The sequence below is a fragment of the Elephas maximus genome, chromosome 10, assembly GCF_024166365.1.
Source record: "Elephas maximus indicus isolate mEleMax1 chromosome 10, mEleMax1 primary haplotype, whole genome shotgun sequence".
In the NCBI taxonomy this organism is placed as follows: Eukaryota; Metazoa; Chordata; class Mammalia; order Proboscidea; family Elephantidae; genus Elephas; species Elephas maximus.
In genome coordinates this window covers 76737883-76760924 of record NC_064828.1, presented here as the reverse complement: position 1 = coordinate 76760924, position 23042 = coordinate 76737883, and the positions used below count along the sequence as shown (strand labels likewise).

Sequence of the window (23042 nt, the reverse complement as noted above, 5' to 3'; positions counted from 1 at the left end):
AGAAGGAGAGGAGACCATGATCAGACACACATGGGGACACGAACCAGGACGTGGCCATGTTCTAGGTCAGGATCTCCAAAAAGCCCAGAAGATGCTTTTATATATAGATACGTGAACATTTTGAGGTTTATCGGGTTAGAAACATTTTCTTTTAATACCAAGTCCCAAATTTTGTAAGTGGAAAATGTCCCACAGAGATAAAGTTACTATATACACATACATATACAACCCTAACAGGTATATCCTAAACAATATTGTTCATTACCCAAGAATAATTACTTCTTCGCAAATAAAAAGTAGATATTCTAATACTGGAGATCAACCTGGATATTGTTTATGAAACGAGACAACCAATATCCATCTCCATAACCTCCATTTTGTACATGAGAGGTTGATGCAATCTTTAACATGGCATATTAAGGGTTAGTTGCTGTTATTTAGAAATAGTCATAAAATCACCTTATCCTGAGATAATCTTTAAACCTTAAACCAAAAATATTTCCTTTAGTCTTCTCAAAACCAAACAATAGTTTATCTAGTAAAGAATGTCTACCTTGAGCACCGTGCTCTTTTAAGAACTATACTGGATCAAATTAACAGCAACTTGAAAGACTGAATAGAAAACTTGGGGGGCAGTTGAATTTATGTTAATGTGGGAGGAACAACTCAGAAAAGGAAGGTGAGAATGGTTGCACAACTCAAAGAATGTAATCAACGTCACTGAGTTGTACATGTAGAAATTACTGAGTTGGTGCACTACTGTGTATATTCTCAACAAAAATAATATAAATTATAAAAATAAATAAATAAAATCACCTAGGTATTAAAAAAACCTAGTGACTTATATGATCAACATGAGCTGGGAGTGGTGTGAAAGGATGTCTCCCGTGGCACCTGAAGCAAACACAACCCTTCCTGCAATGGCCGTAGGCAGAGGCCTATAGTCTAACTGGTAGTGAGGGCCCCAGTGCCACAGAGCTGCCTCCTCCAGGGCAAAGCTTTCAGAGGTGTGGAGCCCTGCTTCTTAAATGCTGCTGCAGTCTAGTTCAGGTCACCAAGATTCAGAGAAAACAGCACAGACAGGGACTGTTTAAAGAAAATGGGAAGGAAAGCTACTCACAGGTAATTCGGATGAGCAAATTACTAAATTAGGCAATATATCTGGCTCTGTACTCCCTAGCAACCCAGGCAAAAAGAACATGTTGAGCGAGTTTGGTTTTTTGAAAGAAGCAATAATCTGTCTATGTAAAAAAAATTTCCCTTTTCAACTAAACAGTGATAATTTATGGAGGGGCTTTGTATAACAGACATGAATAAAGCAAATATTCAATTACAGTCTTATACCTAGATTACTTTCCTATGCATCTTATAACTGGAGCTCTATAAATGCCACGGCACATTCAGGACTTTCTAAGCAAAAGCACTTTTGTTGAGGGGTGAATTAAGACTAGCAGCTGCTGATTAAGACAAAAAGTAGCAGCCTCCTTTTTGTCAGAACAAAGTTCCTGGTAGAAATGGGTTATAAAGTCCACATTACCCCACTACTTGCAGGTCTCCTGATGGCCTTTAGGGACTGGGGTTCCCTACCTACGCATTGTGGAGGGGGGCTTGGAGAGGGTAGCTGTAAATGCTTTGCATTTGCGCACAAATTTGCTTTTATGGAATTTTCTAAAAAGCTGATTTGGTTGAGCAGATTTTCAAAGAAGTCTATAAAACCAAAGCTGTCAATAGGAGAATATTAATTGTCTAGTTTTTTTTTAGTGTATCAGATCTGCGAAGAGAAACAAGAGAATGTCAAACTCCAAAGCAATAGGGTTTCTTCCCTCCATCTTTTTATGGTCATTCTTGAAAGCCTATGATTATCTTTAAACCAACCTCAAGAATATAAGCAGAATTAGCTACAATTTTCATCCCATGGTCCTAACAAAGTTTTTAATGTTGTGGACATACTACTTTATGTCCAATCACATCCTGAAATACACGGGACAGAGAATTGAAAACAAGATATGACGCTATAATAAGAACGACCTTTCTATGAACTAACTTTACGTTATCACAGAATAAGCAGTGCTTCTGCTTGGGGCAGAGTAACTTAATATACTCAGTACTTGGTGATGGAAAAAGTGACTAAGCCTCCTGAGGTGCTTGGGTTTTACACCTGAGGGCTTCTCTGAACTCAAGACAGCACCGTGTCAGGAAGTGAGCTTAGGCGCATACCACTTTCCCCTATTACTGGGAAGTGGTCAGAAAACATTTCCGAGCTTGTTGGAGCCCCTTGCCAATTGGCCACATGGTTGGTGTCTTGAGTTAAAAGCTATATAGTGAATTATACACTTGGTTCTGTATGTAACCTTCCAACAGCCAATCCCAGTTCCACAGGATCAACATCTGTAACATTTTTACACAAGAACACCTCTCTACTGCCAAGAGGGCCTGTGCTGTGAGTCTTTTCAAAAGTTAGGATGTGAGCCTGATTCCCAGGGATTTCTCACCTGGACCCGCTACCCTTTAAGTAAGCAGCAACATGCCTTTGTAAGAAAGCTGTCTAGGGCTGGGAGTCCAGGTTGTAGTAGGGTAACTCACCCACGGGGAAATCAAACCTACAAGGTTGAAGCTGTTGAACACGGGGTTCTGAATAGAGGTAACCAGACAGACACCTCACTGTGTGTATTATATCTTTTTTTTTTTTTTCCGTTTTCATACAGTAAGTAGCCCACCTTGAGGTCATAAAGGAGCTGGAAGCTGCTGGGGGCCTGTGCTGCTCCCTGGACGGCGTTAGCCAGGGCTAAGGCTCCCTTGCCCCCTTCTGCCCAGTGAGTGCACTTCACAGCATCAAAAGCCCCATGTTCTTTGGCAAGGCGGCTGACGAGGTCCAGCTCAGCCTCCGTGTCCGTCCTGTAAAGACAGTGCTTCACGTTAAAGCATTGAGGATGGCTGGAGAGGGCAGAATCTGTCTTGGTTTAGCCATTAAAACCCAGGTGAATTACCCAGTGATAAATGGGTACTAATCATGATGGCAGTGGGTTTTTTTTTTTTTAATCACGTAATACTGCCTGGGTTTGAATCTGGGCTGAAGTTAGCAGCTGGCTGACTTTCAGCCAGTTACTCAATCTTTATGTGCCTCAATTTCCATGTGGATAAAATGGGAATAATCACAGCACCTACTTCACAGGGATATTATGAGGCTTAGACAAGTAAACACATGTAAAGCACTTAGAATACTGCTTTACATTCATAAAGAATCAATAAATACTAGCTTTTTAAAATTTTGCTTCCATTCTGCTGTGGTTAGGCCATTATAATAAGACCAAAAGCAGCACTACGATACATAAACGATCCACACGAGTTCTTTCTTGCATGAACACTTGCAGCTCAATACCAGTTCAAGCCTTTGTCAAGACAACATCCCACCAGACTAGTAAAAAATGAAACTTTGTAGGGCTATGCCCTTCTGTTAGCACAAAAGGCCTTCAAAGACCAAAAAGGACATTTAACTTCAAGGCCTGTGTGTTATCCACTTCACCTGGTGGAGAAGGGGGCCCATGGCAGCCAAACCTGACTCACAGACTCTCAGCGGGGTGAGTTCGTGGTGACTTATGCAGTGCCAGGCATATCGCAGGCTCTCATTAATGCATGCTAAAGCTAAAGCTTAATAACCAATAGCAGTGACCAAAGAACAAAGTAAAACTAAAAGGCACTGCTGTACAGCTGGTTCCAGGAGTTGCCTTCTGACCATTTCTCACATTCCCCCTTTATCCTTACTCTGTACTTACTTGAATACATTCACAGCCACTACTACCGGGACTCCAAAGAGTTTGGCGTTTTCAATTTGTTTCTTCAAGTTACTGAAGCCTTTTTCAACCAGCTCCAGGTTCTGTAAAAACAGCCGTGAAAGGTCTATGAGGTCAGAGACAGCAGGAGTGAAACAGCTGCAGGGTCTTCTTAAAAGGGACATAGCCTCCTTACAGCCAGTAGTCACTTGCTGTCAGGACAAGGAGGTGAATAAGGCAGCCAATTCCCTGACCTATTTCTTCACCTTGTGAGTGGATGCTGTGGAGGAAGGAGGGCAGCTTTGATCTCAGCCCAAAACATCAGAGTGGAGCTGTGTGTGTGTCCCAGCTGGACTGAAAACATGGGAGCTGGTATATTTGCTGCCATCAAGCCATATCTTAATAGCTTATTTGAGATGTGAAGGGAATTAGTTACCTCTATTGCTAGCCCCTCTGTTTATAGGTTTATGTACTCATAGGGTACTTGGTATAGCACAGACCCATCAGAAGACAGAGCCTAGCACATGGCCAGGCATAAAATAGGCATCTATTATATAGCTGCCATAAAGATTGATGGAAAATACAAAATATTCATAATGGTTTCAAAGCTTTTACTGAACTCAGCACTAAAGCCTTCATTAGAGACAACAGGTAACAAGATGAGTGCCATCTGTAAGAACCAAACAAGGCAAAATTTAAAGAAAAGTAATTAAGGAAATATACCTCTAAATATGAGCATTGCTTGTAGCATTGGGAAACTGCAAACACCATTAACCTCCACCAACAGAGGACTGGGTCAATGAATTATGATATATTTGCAGTCAATGGAACAGTTATCACACATACATTATGAAAAGTGAGATGGATCTGTGTTAACACGGACTGTGTCCAAGATGCATTAAAGTTGCAAAACTATGGAGAGCTTAATTCCATTTTTGCCAAACACAAGAACATATGTGTATATTCATGAAATTTAAAAAAATACTCACCGAACTATTTTGGGGACTCAAATCACATATATTCTTACAATGTTAAAATTTTTTTCTAAAGGATGTGCTACTATTATAAGCTTAAAAATAAATATTTAAAAAGTAAAACTATAGCAGTCTTATATAAAAAGACATATACTGGGTTATGAGCAAAACCCAATAATAACAGTGTTTAGTTTGTGCTTTTTTTTTCCTTTAATAACTGAAAACTGAGGCTAGGATTTGTTTGATATTCTGAAGAACACTGCTAATTTTTTACCTCCAGTCACAAGACAACCAATTTGTATGTAAGACTAGTTGGGAACAGTTTTAAGTAAATAGAATTTCTTAAATGAAGACACCAGCTGGGCCAGTGAGGGGCAGTCGCTCTAATTAGACACAGGAAAAGCTGTGGGGTGGCAGGAGGGCCAGAACTGTGAATTCCCCTCCTACGCTTGAGTCAGACAAATGACCATAAAAGGCAAATCATAACTCAGAAGACAGGCAGACTCGAGGCATTGACAATTCTTTTCTAGCCCATTTTGAAATACTTCATTCAGGGCCTGAACAGTGACCCAGTAGTGCTTGATAATTTAAAAGCCTCAGGGGGAAAAAAGATGGCAGAGAAACTGAATTAACGGTGACAGCAGCTGACCTCACCACCTCATCTGAGGGCCTGCCTCTCATATAAAAATAAAAAATAGAGGTAACCAGACAGACACCTCAAATTTCTATATGAGAGGCAGGCCCTCAGATGAGGTGGTGAGGTCATATATAACCCCTCAAATGACCCTAGGGATGATTCTTTGATGGTAAATGATATAAATATGAAAAGGTAGGTGTTCGCAATTGTTCTATGGGCTCCTGCTTGATGCTATAAGCCAAATCAGCTCATGGAATCTTTGCCTAGAAAAATAAAACAGGATGCGTACTCTATCTCAGCCTTTTAATGTGGATTTAAATCTGTAGAGGAAAAGGCATTTCAAAAAAGGTCCCTATTTGCTTCTGACTGAATGGCATTTGGGAACAGCCTAGACAATGCAGGGAAGACATTGGAAGGAGAGTTTCCATTAGGACAGGGCAGGGTTGCTTTGCCTGCGCATTACTGACAGCTGGAGCCAGATAAGTCTTTGTTGTGTGGCCTGTCCTGTGCGCTGTAGGATGTTTTGCAGCATGTCTGGTCTCTACCCACTAGATGCTAGTGGCACCATTACCCCTAGTTGTGACAACCAAAAATGTCTCCAGACATTGTTAAAGGTCCCTGGGGCCAAAACCACCACCTGCTGACAACCACTGGTCTAGGACAGTGGGTTTTTTTTTTCTTTAAATGACATTATGTGTGGGCCGGTTCTGGTTTTTGAAGTATTTTTCCACTATTATGGAGCCCTGGTGGTGCAGTGGTTAAGAGCTATGGCTACTAACCAAAAGGTCAGCAGTTCAAATCTACCAGCTGTTCCCTGCAAACCCTATGGGGCAGTTCTACCCTGTCCTATAGGGTCACTCTGAATCAGAATTGACTCAATGACAGTGGGTTTGAGTTTTTTTTTTTTTTTAAAGCATTCCTGGTTCCCAGAAGTAACACTGGGTCATAGTGATGTCCCCACTCATTTCCAAATGGCCCAGGTAGAGAAATGCTGATTTAGGGTGTAGTGCTTTCTAGAACAAGTAATTATAAATGATCAGTTACCTCCTCTGCGTAAGCCTTGGGCAGAGGCAGTCCAGCCGTGACCTGAAAGGAAAGGAAATCAAGTCAGAAACATTATCTATTTACAATGAGATTTTACCTTAAAGTGGTGGTTGCCTTATGGTGAAGGCAACAAGCCACATGCTTTGGGGAGTATACAGTGGGCTAGGACTGGTGCATGCCCTCAAAAATTTCAGGGACATGGCCAGTCATGCAGCATAAAACAAAATGACTGAGGGGAGCAGAGGAGAGACCTTTGTGGCCTCGATTAGTGTAAAGCCTCTTAAAGGAGGTGAGAAGGGATGGATCTATGAAGGCAGAGAGAAAGAATGTGCTCTAGGCAGGGGCAATAACCTCAGTGAGTAAAGGACACAGTGGGGGTGGAGCCAAAGGTGACTACAAGGAAGAAGGCAGCTGTCAACTTGCAAAGGCCACCCCAAAATGTCTGTAGGTGGAGTCTGTGACTAGGCCTGTGATGGGTTCACCAAGCTAGTCCACAAAGCCAACCCATGTCTTAGTGCAAATCTTAGTGTACCCAAATTGTGTTACAAGAACAATACAAATAAGAGAGAAAAACACCACAGAATGTATTTTCTTTTTCTATCGCAGAGTATTTTAAAGATGTCAAAACATTTAAGCAGTGGGCTCACTGTTATTGAGGTGGCTGGTCTGCCCCATATCCTGATTTGTGTGGTGACTCAGCCTTGCCTCAGTCACAGGTGATGGACAAGTACGGGGGTCTGAAGACAGGGAATACATGGGCCCCAGAGAGAAGAAGTTGCTATGGGCAACAGACAGTGATTAAGAGGTGTTCAGCCTGGTCCCCTCCAATTCCTCAGGGCAACTGTGGTGCTCCAATGCTCAGAAGGGGTGCTGGGAGAGGTGAGGCAGGAAGCGAGGACCTGAGCCGCCATGCTCAGGGCATCACCTGGAGTTTCCTGTCTACGAATTAAAGTGAGCATCAGTGGTGAACAGCAGGTTTGACAGATTTGTATGTGTAAAGCCCTCCTCTCAGGGCTGCCCAGATTAAGTTCCCAGCATTACTATCCTTCAGACCTTGAGGTTGCGAGGAAAGAAGGAAAGGAGGTGCAATGGTGTGAGGCTGAGTGAGGGGATGTGAAGAAGGGTGTGAGGGTCAGTTACAATAGAAAAGAAGGGAGTCCATTCTGCACCACTAACATAAAGGGGAGTCCTGGGCCAAGGGCGCCTTTGGTCTTTCAGGGACACCTAGGGCTAGACAAGTGTGTTGGGTATATTACAGCCACGGTTCTCTAAGTGGGGCTTGGGGACCTTACCTTTCAGGGAAGTCTATGAGGTCAAAACCATTTCCACAATAATATTAAGATATTATTGACCTTTTCACTCTCATTCTCTCAGGAGTGTACAATGGACTTTTCCAAAAATTACGTGACATGTGATATCACCACAGATTGGTAAAGATGAGAACACAGCTGTCATCAATTAAGTCAGATACTGAGATTTGAAAAAAGATACAAGCCTAAATTTTGTGTTGGGAAATATAGTGACTTTTCATTAAAAAATATTATTTCTGTTAGTATCTAACTCCATTTTAATTTCTAATATAGTAAAAAGCAATAGATATAACCCACATAAATAAGCTCTTTCAGGCCGTCAATCATTTGTGGGACTATAAAGGGGTCCTGAGACCAAATGCTTGAGAACTGCTATATTATCAGGAAAAATCCTGATCACCACACTAAGGAACAGATTTTATTCTATAGGCTGAGGGAGGTCTCATTTCCCTAGTTACCATATAAGCTCCTTGAAGACAGGCATTTAAATACTTCTTCAAATATTTCTGAAAACTAGCACCAGGTTTTCACATGCAGATGCTAGAAGAAAGGTGTTAAATGCTAGGATAAAAGGTGCAATTTCTAATCAGTAGGAATTCAGGAAAACACAAAGTTCAGGTTTGAGGTGAGGATATGCTAGTCCCAGCCTCTTTTTCTCCTTATTACCCAGAGGCTGGCCTAAGCATCTTACTGTTCTCCTTCTCCTGCCCTCCTGGCCTTTCTCCCTCCCACCCCAGGCAGTTAGTGGTCTTGTCATGTATACACATTACTCAAGAAGGGGTTGACCTCTGTCTCGGCTAACTGGCTCTGTTGGCTGGCTGCCAGTGTCATTATTTAGAGGGAAAATGGAACTCACACTTAAAAAGAAGAGTAGGAACATGAAGGAATTTTGTGGTATAGTCAAGCACATGTCCTTGGAGGGGTTTCAATATTATCACATGTTTTCCTCAGAAAGGTAGGCCACGAAGCCAATTTTGGCCCTCTTAAAATAACAAGTGCTAACAGTGCCTATGAGTGACAAGGCAGCTATCACGAAAGCCATCTGACCAGCACTTGCTCTTGGCAGCCTATGAATCATGAAAATGAGAGCAGCTTAAAGACACAAGCACAAGCCATCCAACTTCTCTTTAGCCTTCAGAAAATTCCTGATAACCAGGCCCTTCCAACCCTTGATCCTTACCGTGGGGCCGCCCCCGTGCATTTTAAGAGCCCTGACAGTGGCAACAAGCACCACAACGTGAGGGCGGAGACCAGAATATCGGCATTTGATGTTAAAAAACTTTTCCATTCCAATGTCGGCTCCGAATCCTGCTTCAGTCACTGTAAGTAAGGAGAAAAACAACAGTAAAGATGCCATCCCAATTCCTCTGATGTTGTTTGATTAAAATAAAAGAAAGAGAGAGAAAAACAGTTTATTCAGCAACTTTGCAAAACTACTCACCTACAAACCCTTCAGGGCCAACAAGTTTGAGTGCAATCCGGTCTGCTATGATAGAGGAATTCCCATGTGCAATGTTGGCAAACGGTCCAGCATGAACAAACACTGGAGTGCCCTGTGGAAATCAAGACATCATAAGGGCAACTCCCAATCCTGCTTCAAAATAGGATCGCCAAGGGTGATGGCTGAACAACGTGATGAACATAACTAATGTCACTAAACTGTACATGTGAAGACTGATGAAATGTCAAATGTTTTGTTACATATTTACCACAATTAAAAAAAAAGATCACACAGTCAAAGGTACAGAATTTAGTTGGAACCCAAACTAAAAAGACTTCCCAGGGGAAAAATACAAACCTACCTCTTCCTGTATTTCAATAATGTCCCAGTCAGAACTGTGAGAAAGAAAGTAAGAAAGAGATGGGCAGGTGGAGGTCTCTGACTCCCCAAGAAAAGTGTTTACGACCATGCTGCTCACCTCCAGGGTCTGCATGAGGTTGGGCTTGATAGCATCCTTCATAAGCACCGTCAATGCACCACTCACCCCCTACAAAACAGACACATGACGTGTCAACTCCCACCAGCAAAAAACAACCTCTGACAACAACATTCAACATTTATAGGTCTTCCCTTTTTAGCCATCTTGGACCAATTAGGACTTTCTTTCACCTGAATTAGACTGTCCATTTGTTTTCGTTTTTTTTTCCAGACCTGTTATGAAATTACCAGTTATTTTATTTAAGGAGAACTGACAGAATGAAAATGACATTCACATGCGAATTTTTAGAGAAACATGTAACCCTGGAAACAGGCATCTCAATAAAGCTTTGCTGCTGACTAATGTGGGGAATCCATTTTAGAACAGTCTAAAGCAGGGAAATGCTAGTTCCGAGAGTACTGAGTTATTTGTACCTTTGGTGTCTGGGCAGAAGGGGCTATAACCAAACTCAACAGATGTTTCTCAAAGCTGAAACAAAATTTTTCCCAGGAGTTCAAGACCAAGTCTTAAATATCAGGTCTCCCTTTTAAGCAATCCAATCAAAACTGAACAAACTGGTAGCAAAGTAAAATAAAGCAATGGTGCCCACTTATATTCAATTCCAATGACTTTCTACATCTCTGGTTTAAATGTATTTAAAACATTTCTGGTTTAAAAGCGTTTAAAACAGCTTCTTTTTCTCACTCAGTAACTGTGAACACTGGGAATTAGTTTTTCTCCCTTTTTAAATTTAACATAACATTAATCACAGGCCAACAATTTAAATTGCATTTAAATTATTACAGTCTTTTTGGGAAATAATTTGGTATGTTACCAAGTGCCTTAAAATTGCCCCCTCTTTGACCCATTTCAAATATGAACTGGTTTGTTGCTGTTGTGAAGTTCTCTGACTCAATTTTGGTTTGTGTCAACACAAACAGGGTTCTAAAAAATTAATCTATAAGAACTCTCAATTCAAACCGATTAACATGTAGACAGTTCAGAAATAACCCTCAAGTGGAGAACCAGCCCAGCAGGATGAACGGCGGGGCTTTCAGGTAATTAACAAGAAATTGCTTCAAATGTCCCAATCCAAATGTCCTGGGGAGGGGCCAGGGTGTGACTCCAAGCTCAACCACCAAGGGCCTCACTTGGACTCTTGATGTTCTCCAGAAACTGAAGTCACACACCCTCTCTCTTGAAGATACTCACAGGATGAAGATGCTACTCAGACCACTGGAAACTTGTAGGCTATTACTGGAGCATATTACCTATTAAAAGCCCACTGCCGTCGAGTCAATTCCATTTTGTAGCAACCCTAAAGGACAGAGTAGAACTGCTCCATAGGGTTTCCAATGAGCAGTTGGTGAATTCAAACTGCTGATCTTTTGGCTAGCAGTCAAGCTCTAAACCACTGTACCACCGGTGCTCTGTATCACCTATTACTCATGACAAATTATTTTATAAATTCCGTAACTGTCTTATAAATAGCAGAATCCTATTGATTAGTTAACTGCAACATCTCAAGTACAGCATACTTTTTGTTATCAGTGCCTCTAAGAGACCCTAGGACAATGGACACAGATGTATCACCAAGCCTGGAACACCTGACACTCACCAGGTCTTCAGCACTGATGGGCTCCCCTTTCTTGTTGGAAGCTACCACCATTTTGCCCAGTCTCTCTCTCATGTCTTCTAGAGAAGTGGTGAGAGCCAGGACAGCCATGATTTCACTGGCCACAGAGATATCAAACTGGGCCTATTGGCAAGGAAAAGACACAATAGAGAAAACTATGTTAAACCAGAATGATGACTTGCACAAGTAGTCCTTTTATGCATCCTAGGTTTAAACAAATAGCTTAAAAGGGTAGAATAACAGAATACTAAACAAAACAAAGAACTTAATTAAATAATCCTCCAGTAGCAAAAATTTTGGAGTCCCTGGGTACTGCAAATGGTTAATGAGCTCGGCTGCTAACCAAAAGGCTGGAGGTTCAAGTCTACCCAGAGGTACCTCAGAAGAAAGGCCTGGCAATCTACTTCTGAAAAATCAGTCCCTGAAAACCTTGTGGAGCACAGTTCTCCTTTAACACACATGGGGTCACCATGATTCGGAATCAATTCAATGGCAACTGGTAGCAAAAATTTAAAATTAGGAGAAACCCTGAGATTATAGTTCCGGGATACCCTTTTAACTCAGCATAGAAGTCACTCCTGAGGCTCACCCTTCAGCCAAAGATGAGGTAGGCCCATAAAACAAAATGACACTAAACGTGCACACCAGCCTAGGGGCAAAGACGAGAAGGCAGGAGGGGACAGGAAAGCTGGTAATGGGGAACCTGAGGTTGAGAAGGGAAGAATGTTGACATGTCATGGGGTTGGCAAACAATGTCACAGAACAATATGTGTATTAACTGTTTAATGAGAAACTAATGTGCCCTGTAAACCTTCATCTAAAGTACAATAAAAAAAAAATGTTTTTAATTAATTATCCCAAGACCTCGAGTAGCCAATTTAAAAAAAATAAATGTAGTAGGACCAACAAGCTATCATTTATCCCTGTGAAGGTCGCTTGTTATCACGTGGCTGTGGCTGCCCTAATGTACAAGGAAAGAAGGTGGACGCTCCTACACTGAAGAGACATACTACAAAACGGCCACCAAAAACAAAGCAATTTTAATCCATTTATGTGGAAGGATATTCACTTGGAGCTCTCCACCTCCAGGAAAAAATGCTGGAGAAAAACAGAGGTGACACATGGGATGTATTGCAAAGGCTGTCAGGAATGCTCAATACTGCACACCCACTCACTTCCATTTTAAAAAAGAGAAGGCAGAACAACACCTGGCAGTATCAGTCGTACGGAAGGGGATGGAGGAAGATAGAAGCGGCAAAAATCTGGTTCATGAGAACGAATTTACTTGGGAAGAAACAAATAGTTACCGTCCGCGTGTACCCTTTCTCCGTTGGAGCCTGTCCAATTGTGATCTTCCTCAGGAATCTATCATTGGTATCCAACACTACAGAAAAAAAGGGAAGAAACACAACAAATTTTAATAAAGGGACTATAAAGTTAAAGGAACCAGCAGAACTTTAAAGTAACAAGTTAATTTAAGAACTGTCTTAACACTTGATTTCAAAGTTGAACATAGGGTAAACATAACAAATTATATTCATGTACCATAAATATACAGGAATTATTTTCAAAGCAAAGGAATATAGTCTCTTTTTGTTTAGAGAATTCAAACAATTAGCCAGAAATCTGGAATCTATTTTAAAGCACATTCCATATTACAAGAAAAACAGCAGGCTACATCTTTTCAAAAGGCCTAGGTTTATGTCGTTGTTGCAGGAGGAGGTGACTCACTGACCTTACCCCATCCTTAGAAACACAAGAGCCATCAACTCAGGGCAAATACTGATGCCTTTTAAAACATGTTGGGTAACAGACCTGGGCTCTCCTTTAGAAGAAATAACTTCTATTCTGATAATAGAATACATATCCAGTTGTACAGCCTTGAAAATCATGGCAAAGATCAACCAATCAACCATCCAACCTTAATCCCGCCTCCTAAGGCTATGGCAACCATTAACATCTTACTGTATTCCCAGCTTTGTTTTGTATGACATGCCAAACAATAACAAAATACAAAATGAAGAAAAATAAACAACAACAAGAAACCAGTTCATATTCGAAATGGGTCGGGGGCAATTTTAAGGCACTTGGTAACATGCCAGATTATTTCCCAAGAAGACTTTAACAATTTAAATACCCAAAACCATGTCTTGTACATCACTGGCTATCACTGATGGATATATACCCACACGTACACATATACACTTGATAAGAACGTAATGTGTTGTTGAAAGCTACTCTTATTTTTCAAAAAATAGTCGAGTTCCTTGCATCTAATTTCTCTGTATAAAATAACCAGTCTTATTTTTTTCTTTGTCCCTCCCTACTTTCTTAGAAAGCATAAATTAGAAATAAAGCAAAGGAAAAGCGAATGAAACCATAAACCAAACCTGTTGCCATCTAGTTGATTCCGAACCACAGCAACCCTAAAGAACAGAGTAGAACTGCCCCATGGGGTTTCCAAGGAGCACCTGGTGGATTTGAACTGCCGACCTTTTAGTTACTAGCCGTAGCTCTTCTATGCCACCACGGTTTCAGATATTAAGAGTGCTAACTTAAAAATGCCATTAGCTGCTAGCAGTTATTCAGCCAATGAAAATCACAAAAACTGCCAATAAATTAGCCCCTAGCTGCATTCTGCACAACTGGGTGAAACTCCCTTCTCAGCAGTGATATAGGATAGATGGAAGCACTGTTGGTAAAAAATAAAACTCTAAGTCATGCTTAGTTGGATATACAGAAAAGCAACATATGGCAGTGACATCAGGCAACTCACCCACCAAGCTGCTAAGTATTTAAACCTTGAAAGTTAGCTAACTTCTAACAGGAGGGTTTAATAAAATGAGATAAAAATGACAAGGCAATTGAAGCTCCCATTTGAAGGTAGTCAGCTTGGTGCTTGATACCTGAAAGGAAATTCTTTGGCCTAGACATTAAACACTGTATAGTTCACAAAGTATTCATATACACTCATTGTTCCATCACAAATTCATAGACACCCTGGGAGGGAGGCAAAACCAAAAAGTTATCAGACGTATTCAGTCCAAGAGCCATGGGATGGAGCAGAATGAAGAGCCTGCGCAGCGTGGGGAGGGCTGTGGCGGCCCAGAGTGGTGATGACAGGAGTGTAACCGACTGGGTCGCTGGAGCAGAATAAGAGGAGTGTCTTCAAGTATAGGAGTTGGAGCAGAGTGAAGAGGTCATTCCTTAGAGGCCCAAAGTAGGACATCAGAGCTCAGGTGGAGTGAGAGGGCATATGTGCAGGAGAGGGGACCAGGAGCATGGGAGACTGGTTACACATGGATACAGGGACCAAATGAGTAAACATATTGTCATGGATTGAGTTGTGTCCCCCCAAAATATCTGTCAACTTGGCTAGGGCACTATTCCCAGTATTGTATGATTGTCTACCATTTTGTCATCTGGTGTGATTTCTCTATGTGTTGTAAATCTTGCCACTGTGATGTTAATGAGATGAATTAGTGGCAGTTACATTGATGAGATCTACAAGATCAGATAGCGTCTTAAGCTAGTCTCTTGAGAAGTGAGCAGTGACGTGAGGAAGCTCATGTCACCAAGAAAGCAGCACAGGAAACAGAGTGCATCCTTTGGACCCAGGGTCCCTGTACCAGGGGAAGATTGATGACAACAACCTTCCTCCAGAGCTGACAGAGACAGAAAGCTTTCCCCTGGAGCTGACGCCCTGAATCCGGACTTCTAGCCTACCAGACTGTGAGAGAATAAACTTCTCTTTGTTAAAAAAAAAAAAAAAGCCAAGGCAAGCCAGAGAGTTACAACAAAAATCAATCACTTATGCCAGACAAGAGTTTTGAAAATAAAGGGAATAATTTCCCTACTTCATGACACCAAAACTTTTTGCATAAAATGAAACATGTAAAATTGTATTTTTCTTTGATGCTTGAGCTTCCTCGAAACCAGTGTTTCAATCAGCACTGAATAGGCAGCAAAATGTTCAATCATTCCAACAAAGAGAGATCTAAGGACTGCTAATAAGGAGAGATATTAATGGAGGTGGCCAGAAAAAGCAGTAAGTCAGCATCCTGGTCATGCATTCACCATGAAAACACCAAAACACAAGCCTTTGGACCTTGCATTTTTACAGCTCTCTGGGGGGGTGCAGGGTGTGAAGTCAATCAAGTCAAACTAGGCACTCTGGTACCTCTCTGCCAAGTTATGGTTTCCGGATCAATATCCAGTCTTGCAAATCTGTTTATCTCTTCATCTGTCAGTGTGGTAGGGTCGGTCTTTTCAATGCCTAGTCTCTGAAGAAGTAGGAAAATTAATACATAAAATAAGACAAAACAAGCAAAAGCATAACACATTAAAAAAAAAATTAAGCCTAGTATATCTCAAAATAGGATCTCTTCTGGGAAATACAAACCATCTTAAATTCCAAAGGGAAAACTGTGACCCCTTTGGCTAAACATAGGGGGCATTTCCTACTTAGACACATACAAAGGCTTTATTAACATGTTCATCCCAACATCTGAGCACCAGAGGCATTTTCCTAAGCTCAGCCCTAAACAAGTATATTGTTGTTGTTAGGTGCCATCGAGTCGGTTCCGACTCATAGCGACCCTATGCACAACAGAACGAAACACTGCCTGGTCCTGTGCCATCCTTAAAATCGTTGTTACGCCTGAGCTCATTGTTGCAGCCATTATGTCAGTCCACCTCGTTGAGGGTATTCCTCTTTTCCGCTGACCCTGTACTCTGCCAAGCACGTCCTTCTCCAGGGACTAATCCCTCCTGACAACGTGTCCAAAGTATGTAAGACGCAGTCTTGCCATTCTTGCTTCTAAGGAGCATTCTGGTTGTACTGCTTCTAAGACAGATTTGTTCGTTCTTTTGGCAGTCCATGGTATATTCAATATTCTTCACCAACACCACAGACAAGTATAGTGAACGAGAATTCCTAATTCACCAAACTGAAACATATTGAAAGGAAATGCAATGTACAGAGCTTTTTTTTCAATCAGACAATTGAGAAGCCCGATTCGAATTAAATTTTGTTGTGTGCTGTCGAGTTGGTTCCGACTCATAGCGACCCTGTAGGACACAGGAGAGCTGCCCCGTATAAATCTTTATGGAAGCAGATTGCCACATCTTTCCTGAGGAGCAGCTGATGGGTTTGAACCACCAACCTTTTGGTTAGCAGCCGAGTGCTTCACCACTGCGTCACCAGGGCTCCTACTGCACCATTAAAGCAAAAATCAAACCAAACCTGTTGCTGCTGAGTCAATTCCGACTCATAGTGACCCTATAGGATGGAGCAGAACTGTCCCAGAGGGTTTCCAAGGATCAGCTAGAGGATTCGAACTGCCAACCTTTTGGTTAGCAGCCATAGCTCTTAACAACTATGCCACCAGGGTTTTCATTATGACCTTAAGACTGGTTATTAATGTAACTTGATCCAAAATAGGCTAACCTAAGAGGATATTTTCCTCTTGGTCAATTACCAAATTTCATACTATATCAAAATTAAAGAAGCAAAAACCTTACCCGTAGCCTTCGAATTTGAATATCAGAGAACTTTCTCACTCCATTTACTGATGGTACCAAACGATTAAAGAGAGCCTTAAAGAAAAGGAGGAAAGGGCTTTGAAATGAGAGCAGTCCCACTGCCTTGCTACCTGCATCATCAGCACCCAGAGGACTAACACTAATTCAGGTGCTTCAACCCTTTCAAAAGTGTTCATGGGGCTTGTGGGGCAGCAGCACCCTACCTTGTCTGTCTGTGTCAGTTCATGGAACATCCGGGCATCGATGGCTGCAGCAACGAGGTTATTAGCTGCAGTGATGGCATGGATGTCCCCTGTGAGGTGGAGATTAAACTACAAAAGAACAGAAACCACATTGGTCTCTCAACTTCTCCCCATCTTTTCGACCTTCATTCTACGGCAACCAGATCAATTCCTGTGCTAAAGCCAGGGGAGCACTGGAGGCAGCATGGCGAGTGGACAAACATCAGATTTAGATAGCTCTTGAAAACACAAATTACTGTCCTCAGAACAAACTCCTCCCGAACTCAGAACCTGTGGTTCTCCCTAAATGACATGTCCAGAAACCACACACTCCACACCACCGGGGTCAGCAGCAACACTGTATCACTGAGGACACACTCCCTGCCCTTCAAGCAGTAGGTGAAAGGCAGACACTGCAGCGGCAAGAGCTCTGTATCGTTATGCACTGTTTTTGTCTCTGTAGCTATTACTCTAACTTCCCCAGATGCTGGCTCTTCCCAACCTCATGGTTCATTTGATCACTTGCTTAAAACTATTAATCCCACTACGAGGCGGACTTTGAAGTCCTTGGCATGTCAAGAAACCAGGCTGACTCATAAGTCTACAATTTAAGATATTTTTCTCTTTAAGTGTTCCTCCTGCTGAGAAACAAGTCTCTTGTCCACCACGAGCTCTAGAAAAAAAGTTCATCTCTGGAGGGAAAAACTGTAATAAAGGGTCTGTTTCAATCAAATCCCAGAATCCTTTACCTCTTCCATGGGAATAACCTGCGAGTAGCCACCTCCTGCAGCGCCACCTAGAGGACAGGTCAAGGGTGAGGACTCGTGTTAAGGATGCTTCTCTGAGACTCAGGAATCAATTAAACGCAGATCATCAGTTTTTCTGTTTTGTTTTTAAACTACTAAGCCTATTATTTATTTACTTTTTAGACAGATTTATTTACATTTAGACAGATTTGATTACCTGTTTTCTAGCTAAAACACTTGTTCAGGCTGCACAGTTTCTCAATTGAAATTTGAGCCTTAAATGACAAAAACATGAAAACATACATACTCACTGCCTTTAGAATCAGGTTCCACCCGTGATTCCTAACACTTGTTAAAAGGCTCAGACTACAGTTACATAAAAGCAAACCTGTTCCATTTCCTACTCTTATGAATGCCACTCTGGCATTTTAAAAAAGGCATATTTAAAACACAGACCTAACACAAACACTAAAACAATAACACAAACAGGGAGACTGTAATTCCTTCCAAATAGGAGACATGTTAGAAAACAGCTTAAATGCTAGATTACTGCTGGCCCATTATTACTCAAAGGCCAGTCAAAAATGCCCAGGTTACAGCTACTGTCTGGAGGGGAGATGAGATGGCAGAGGAGGACAGGAGTTGGATAAATGGACATGGAAATACAGGGTGGAGAGGAGTGTGCTGTCTCATTAGGGGCAGAGCAAGGTGTATATAAGGTTTTGTATGAGAGGCTGACTTGATTTGTAAGCTTTTACTTAGAGCACAATAAAAAAAAAAAAAGCCCAGGTTACCAGGTTATCAGTGAGATTAAGGTCAATTTGGAGTATACATTTTGTGGCTTTTGTGAGGCATAGACCTTGCAATGGGGTAATTCATAACAAGAGGAAAAGGAGTACATTGGGTTCAAAAAGCAGAACAAGGGATAAGACTAATTCTGAAGTTGAGAGGAGATTATTAAGACAAAGCTAAAAAGCTGAGCCGAGTCAACATATGTGTAAAATTTAACAAAATGATAGGCCAAAGAATGGCAAAGGTGTACCCTGTGTGAACATTAGTAATAATTGCTAGAATAAGCAGAATGTGACTGCCCTGACACTGTGCAAATGAGAAGGACAACTCTGCAAGAGCCCTCTAGTAATTAATAAAAATAATTAAGAGTATGTTTGCAGTATTGCAGGTTTCAGAAGCTGAAGATCAAGTATGATTACTGACGTGCTTTTATATAATCAGAAGATGGAACACCGTATTGATGGTACTGTTTTAGAATTTGAAAAAGTTAAAATTATACACTCTGAAGTAAAGATGTGGGTGCCCCATTCTAATACTCAATAACAGTCTCTGACCAAGTTACCTCTGAAGTCTCAGCTGCCACTATTGTAAAATAATGATAATACCGGCTATCTCATATTGGAGGATAAAATAAAATAATGTGCACAAACTACTTAGCACAAAACCTGGCGCAAAGCATACACTCATTAAGGGAAGGCTTTTCTTATCCCCAAAAGGGTGAAATACGTGTGAGATTTGTATTTGTCTCCACAAAATCAGCATGATGATCAGGGGCTATGATTACCTTTATTGTTAGTGTTGACAGTTGACTATTAGAGTCATCTAAAAGCACCCCCAGCTACACATTACCCATCCCAGGGAATTCCTGTGCAATGTCTAATAGCAACAGCAGGAGTGGGATGATTTGATGAAAGCCTTCCCCAAAAGCAACACAATAGGGATGGGTGAGGAGGACATTCCTGGTGTCTAAATGAGGTGAAGACCTATAAGCATTCGTGGGTTGAGTGGACCAGAAAGAACCGATCACCCCAGGTCTAGCCCACTAATACCTTTTATTCCAAAAGTCGGGCCCTGAGAAGGCTGTCGTACACACGCAAATACATTCTGATGAAGGTAGGCACCAAGGGCTTGCACCAGCCCAATTGTCGTCGTGCTTTTCCCTTCTCCCAGGGGTGTTGGAGTTATTCTTCAAGATGAAAGCAAAGAGATAAAGGTTTATTTATAGAATTAAGTTTATCTGAATCACTAAGACAGACTTAGCAAATCCTACAGAATGACTCTTAAGCCAAATAAAAAGGAAGACAAAAGGCCTGAAAGGGATCTTGTCCAAGACTCTTAGCTGTATTTTCCCAAAATTTTAAATGAAAAGGCTGCTGTATTTCAGGTCTTCTCACTGTAAGAAGTAAATACATTTTACCTTATAGAGATACACTGCTGTAACTTTAATTTATCAATTTATAACCTTAAAAATTAGCCCAGCAATAAAAGTGACTGCTCCATAGATCTAGTGAATTAATGAATTTTGGGTTAAAAAAAGGCAATTCCATCTGAAGACCAGATTTTAAGACTCAACCCTTCTTGTCTTTCAAAAATTATAATCTACTCTTACCTATCTCACAGGGCTGTTGTGAGGGTCCAGTGAGATAATACATGTGAAAATGTCAAAACCAAATTAAAGGAACCTTTCGCATACATGTGCTAAGTGTCTAAGCACAACCTCTGGCAATAACATCCATGACTTTAACAGTATGGGGATTCAATCAACAAAATGAATGAAAACCATACCCCGTCACCACCACATATTTTCCATCAGGCTGATGCCTGAGGCGTTCTAGCGCTGAAAGCAGAACCTTGGCCTTGGTTTCACCATACAATTCCACCTCTTCAGAGAGCAGACCAATTTCTCGAGCCAGGTTACCAATGGGCTTTGGTTTGTAAGCTCGTGATATATCAATGTCACTTAAAAGAAATGCAGAAAATTTACATCAATCTTCATTCACTGAATTTAATTAGCCCCACACTAAAAACACCCTGGTGGTGCAATTGTTAAGCGTTTGGCTGCTAACCGAAAGGCTGGCAGTTCGAATCCACCCAGCAGCTCCGTGGGAGAAAAGACCTTGTGATCTACTTCTATAAAGATGACAGCCTAGAAAACCCTATGAGGCAGTTCTACTCTGTCGCATGGGGTCACTATGAGTCAAAATTGGCTCCATGGCACCCAACGACAGTAATGCCCCTCTCCCCCAACCACTGATGGTGCTTTCAAAAAGAAGCATACATGTATCCATGGTATCTGTCAGCTAAAAACCAATGATTCTACATTTTAAATCTGTAAAAGTTTATTTTTACCTAGGGACAGGTGTCTTGAGGTTAAGGCTGTTATACTGAATCACCCACTCTCCCGGCTTAAATTTCTCCAGGAAACGTTTTGCACTGTCCACTGTGCTCTAAACAAAAGGATATAAACGGAAGTGAAAAGAGGTAATTAGTTCACCCTCCACCTCCGTTCCAAAGCCCAGGTCACTCCAGCTGAATCACAAAACTAAGTGCTTCATGATCTACCTGTAAACAAACATGCTTCAATACCAGGCAAGAGTGTATGAGCACCTAAAATGCTTTGGGGCTGCTTGCGTGTGAAAAAGGGCAAGCAAGCCAAAGCATGGCTAGCAAGGCAATGTGCTTGCTATTTCCTTTTCTGGAAGTCATTATACTCCAAAGTAAATTGCAATTGTGCCATCTCTCCTTCCCTCTATTAATCTGACCAATTCTATTACTTTGTTCTTCCATTCCCTTTTTTCCCTCCAACAGAGTCACACCCTTACTTAGCTTCTAAGTATGTCTTACGACAGTTCTACTTGGGGGAAAAAGCACTAACGTGAATTTTGAATTCTACTTGAATTCTATCAGCTTCTTAGAATGATTGCAGAAACTTTTACTCACAAGTACCTGCATTAGCATTGCCACCGTCATGGGCCCGACACCGCCAGGAACAGGGGTGATGAAGCCTGCCCTCTCTTTGGCCTCGTTGTATGCCACGTCACCCACAACTTTTCTCCCGTTCGGTTTTGTATCATCTGGTCAAGGGAGGAAAGTCAAAGCTAAGTTTCAGAATTGCAATTTCTAAATAAATTGATCAATTACAACAGCTTGTTCCAGAAACTAAACAGAAATTCGGTTTTGTAGTTTATTCAGGCTCAAGGGCCTACCTTACTTAAAAGCTACAGGATGACAGGTATTTGCTATTTCCTAGGGAAAAAATGCGTTTACCTGCAAATAATTCACAAGGTGCTTAATAGTTTTTTTTTTTTTTAGAACCAGAAGAGAATCCTTTTATAGTCCATCAGGTGGCAAGTAAAATACCAACTGTTTCTTAAAACCAACTACCCTATACATAATGAGCACTTTTTAAAACACTAATTTGTGAGGTCTACAAAGGAATTTTTGGGTGCATAAAGCTCTAACTATGTCACAGCTGCCAGATACCGTTTCTAGAGCAACTGTCAGCATTTTGTAAGCGCCAGGCATGAGCTAGAGGAACAATTCGACATCCAATTCCAAAGACAAGCAGCTACTTAAATGTATGCTAAAGGCAAAGAATATAATTACGCTTCCCTTAAAAAGATACAAGAACAACTACAAATCTTACCAGCACAGAAGAGCTATTCAAGAGAACAAAACCCAATGATGCATCATTTCTCACTCGTACAAAGAACATCCTACACTTGGCGACAGTGCACTTCCGGGGGTGGGGGCCTGGGGTACAGGGCTTGACCTTGTAGGCTAAGGCTCCTGAGGCAGAATCGGAGTCACATCATCACTTTTCTATAATCAGATTTCCACAACTGAGACATGAAGCTTCAGGAAGTAGCCAAGAAGCCAGAATTAAGAGATTCAGACTCTCGGATCAGGCTCTCCTACTGTTAGTTCACAGCCCCTGTGGGCTCCATATCTACCTGCAGCCCAAAGGTGCAAAGGATTAACGCTACCAGTGCGCTTGGCTGGTAACCAAAAGGTTGGAAGTTGGAGTCTACCCAGAGGCACCATGGAAGAAAGCCTGGCAATCTACTTCAGAAAAATCAGCTACTGAAAACCCTACTGAGCACAGCTATACTCTGACACAGTTGCAGTCGCCATGAGCTGACTTGACGGCAACCGGGTTTTTGTTTTTTTTCATAAGGTGGCCGAGAAGCAAATAAGAAAATGTGCACATTCTTGAAACTGGAAAAGCATTTTTCAAACATAAGGATTTCTCTTCTCGTCTGAGATACGTATTTTTTCATATGTACTTGTATAACCATAAGGAGCTGGTAAACACAACTCCTTTGGATAGTTTCAGGGCTCTAGAAGATTACAAAACAGCAGGCCAGGACAGAACATTTCCTCTCATAATCCTGAAAGTCAAGTTTCAAAATGCTAAGGAGCTATAGTTTACCCTTTGTACAGGTTTCA

At 41.5% G+C, this 23042-nt stretch overlaps 1 protein-coding gene across 3 annotated transcripts in view; it reads right to left on the bottom strand.

Moving 5' to 3' along the window:
• The window catches only part of MTHFD1 (methylenetetrahydrofolate dehydrogenase, cyclohydrolase and formyltetrahydrofolate synthetase 1), a 60042-nt gene that overhangs the window by 6000 nt on the left and 31000 nt on the right, over positions 1-23042 (bottom strand). For all 3 annotated transcript variants that reach the window (XM_049898217.1, XM_049898215.1, XM_049898216.1), the window contains 16 exons: positions 21540-21667; positions 20943-21040; positions 20379-20552; positions 19643-19779; positions 17805-17851; positions 17038-17145; positions 16814-16888; positions 15471-15573; positions 12598-12674; positions 11273-11413; positions 9655-9723; positions 9177-9288; positions 8916-9055; positions 6426-6467; positions 3774-3874; positions 2718-2895 (listed from right to left, as the gene is read on the bottom strand). In XM_049898217.1, the coding sequence (XP_049754174.1) occupies positions 2718-2895; positions 3774-3874; positions 6426-6467; positions 8916-9055; positions 9177-9288; positions 9655-9723; positions 11273-11413; positions 12598-12674; positions 15471-15573; positions 16814-16888; positions 17038-17145; positions 17805-17851; positions 19643-19779; positions 20379-20552; positions 20943-21040; positions 21540-21667 (1730 nt within the window). The remainder of the gene's footprint in view (positions 1-2717; positions 2896-3773; positions 3875-6425; positions 6468-8915; positions 9056-9176; positions 9289-9654; positions 9724-11272; positions 11414-12597; positions 12675-15470; positions 15574-16813; positions 16889-17037; positions 17146-17804; positions 17852-19642; positions 19780-20378; positions 20553-20942; positions 21041-21539; positions 21668-23042) is intronic.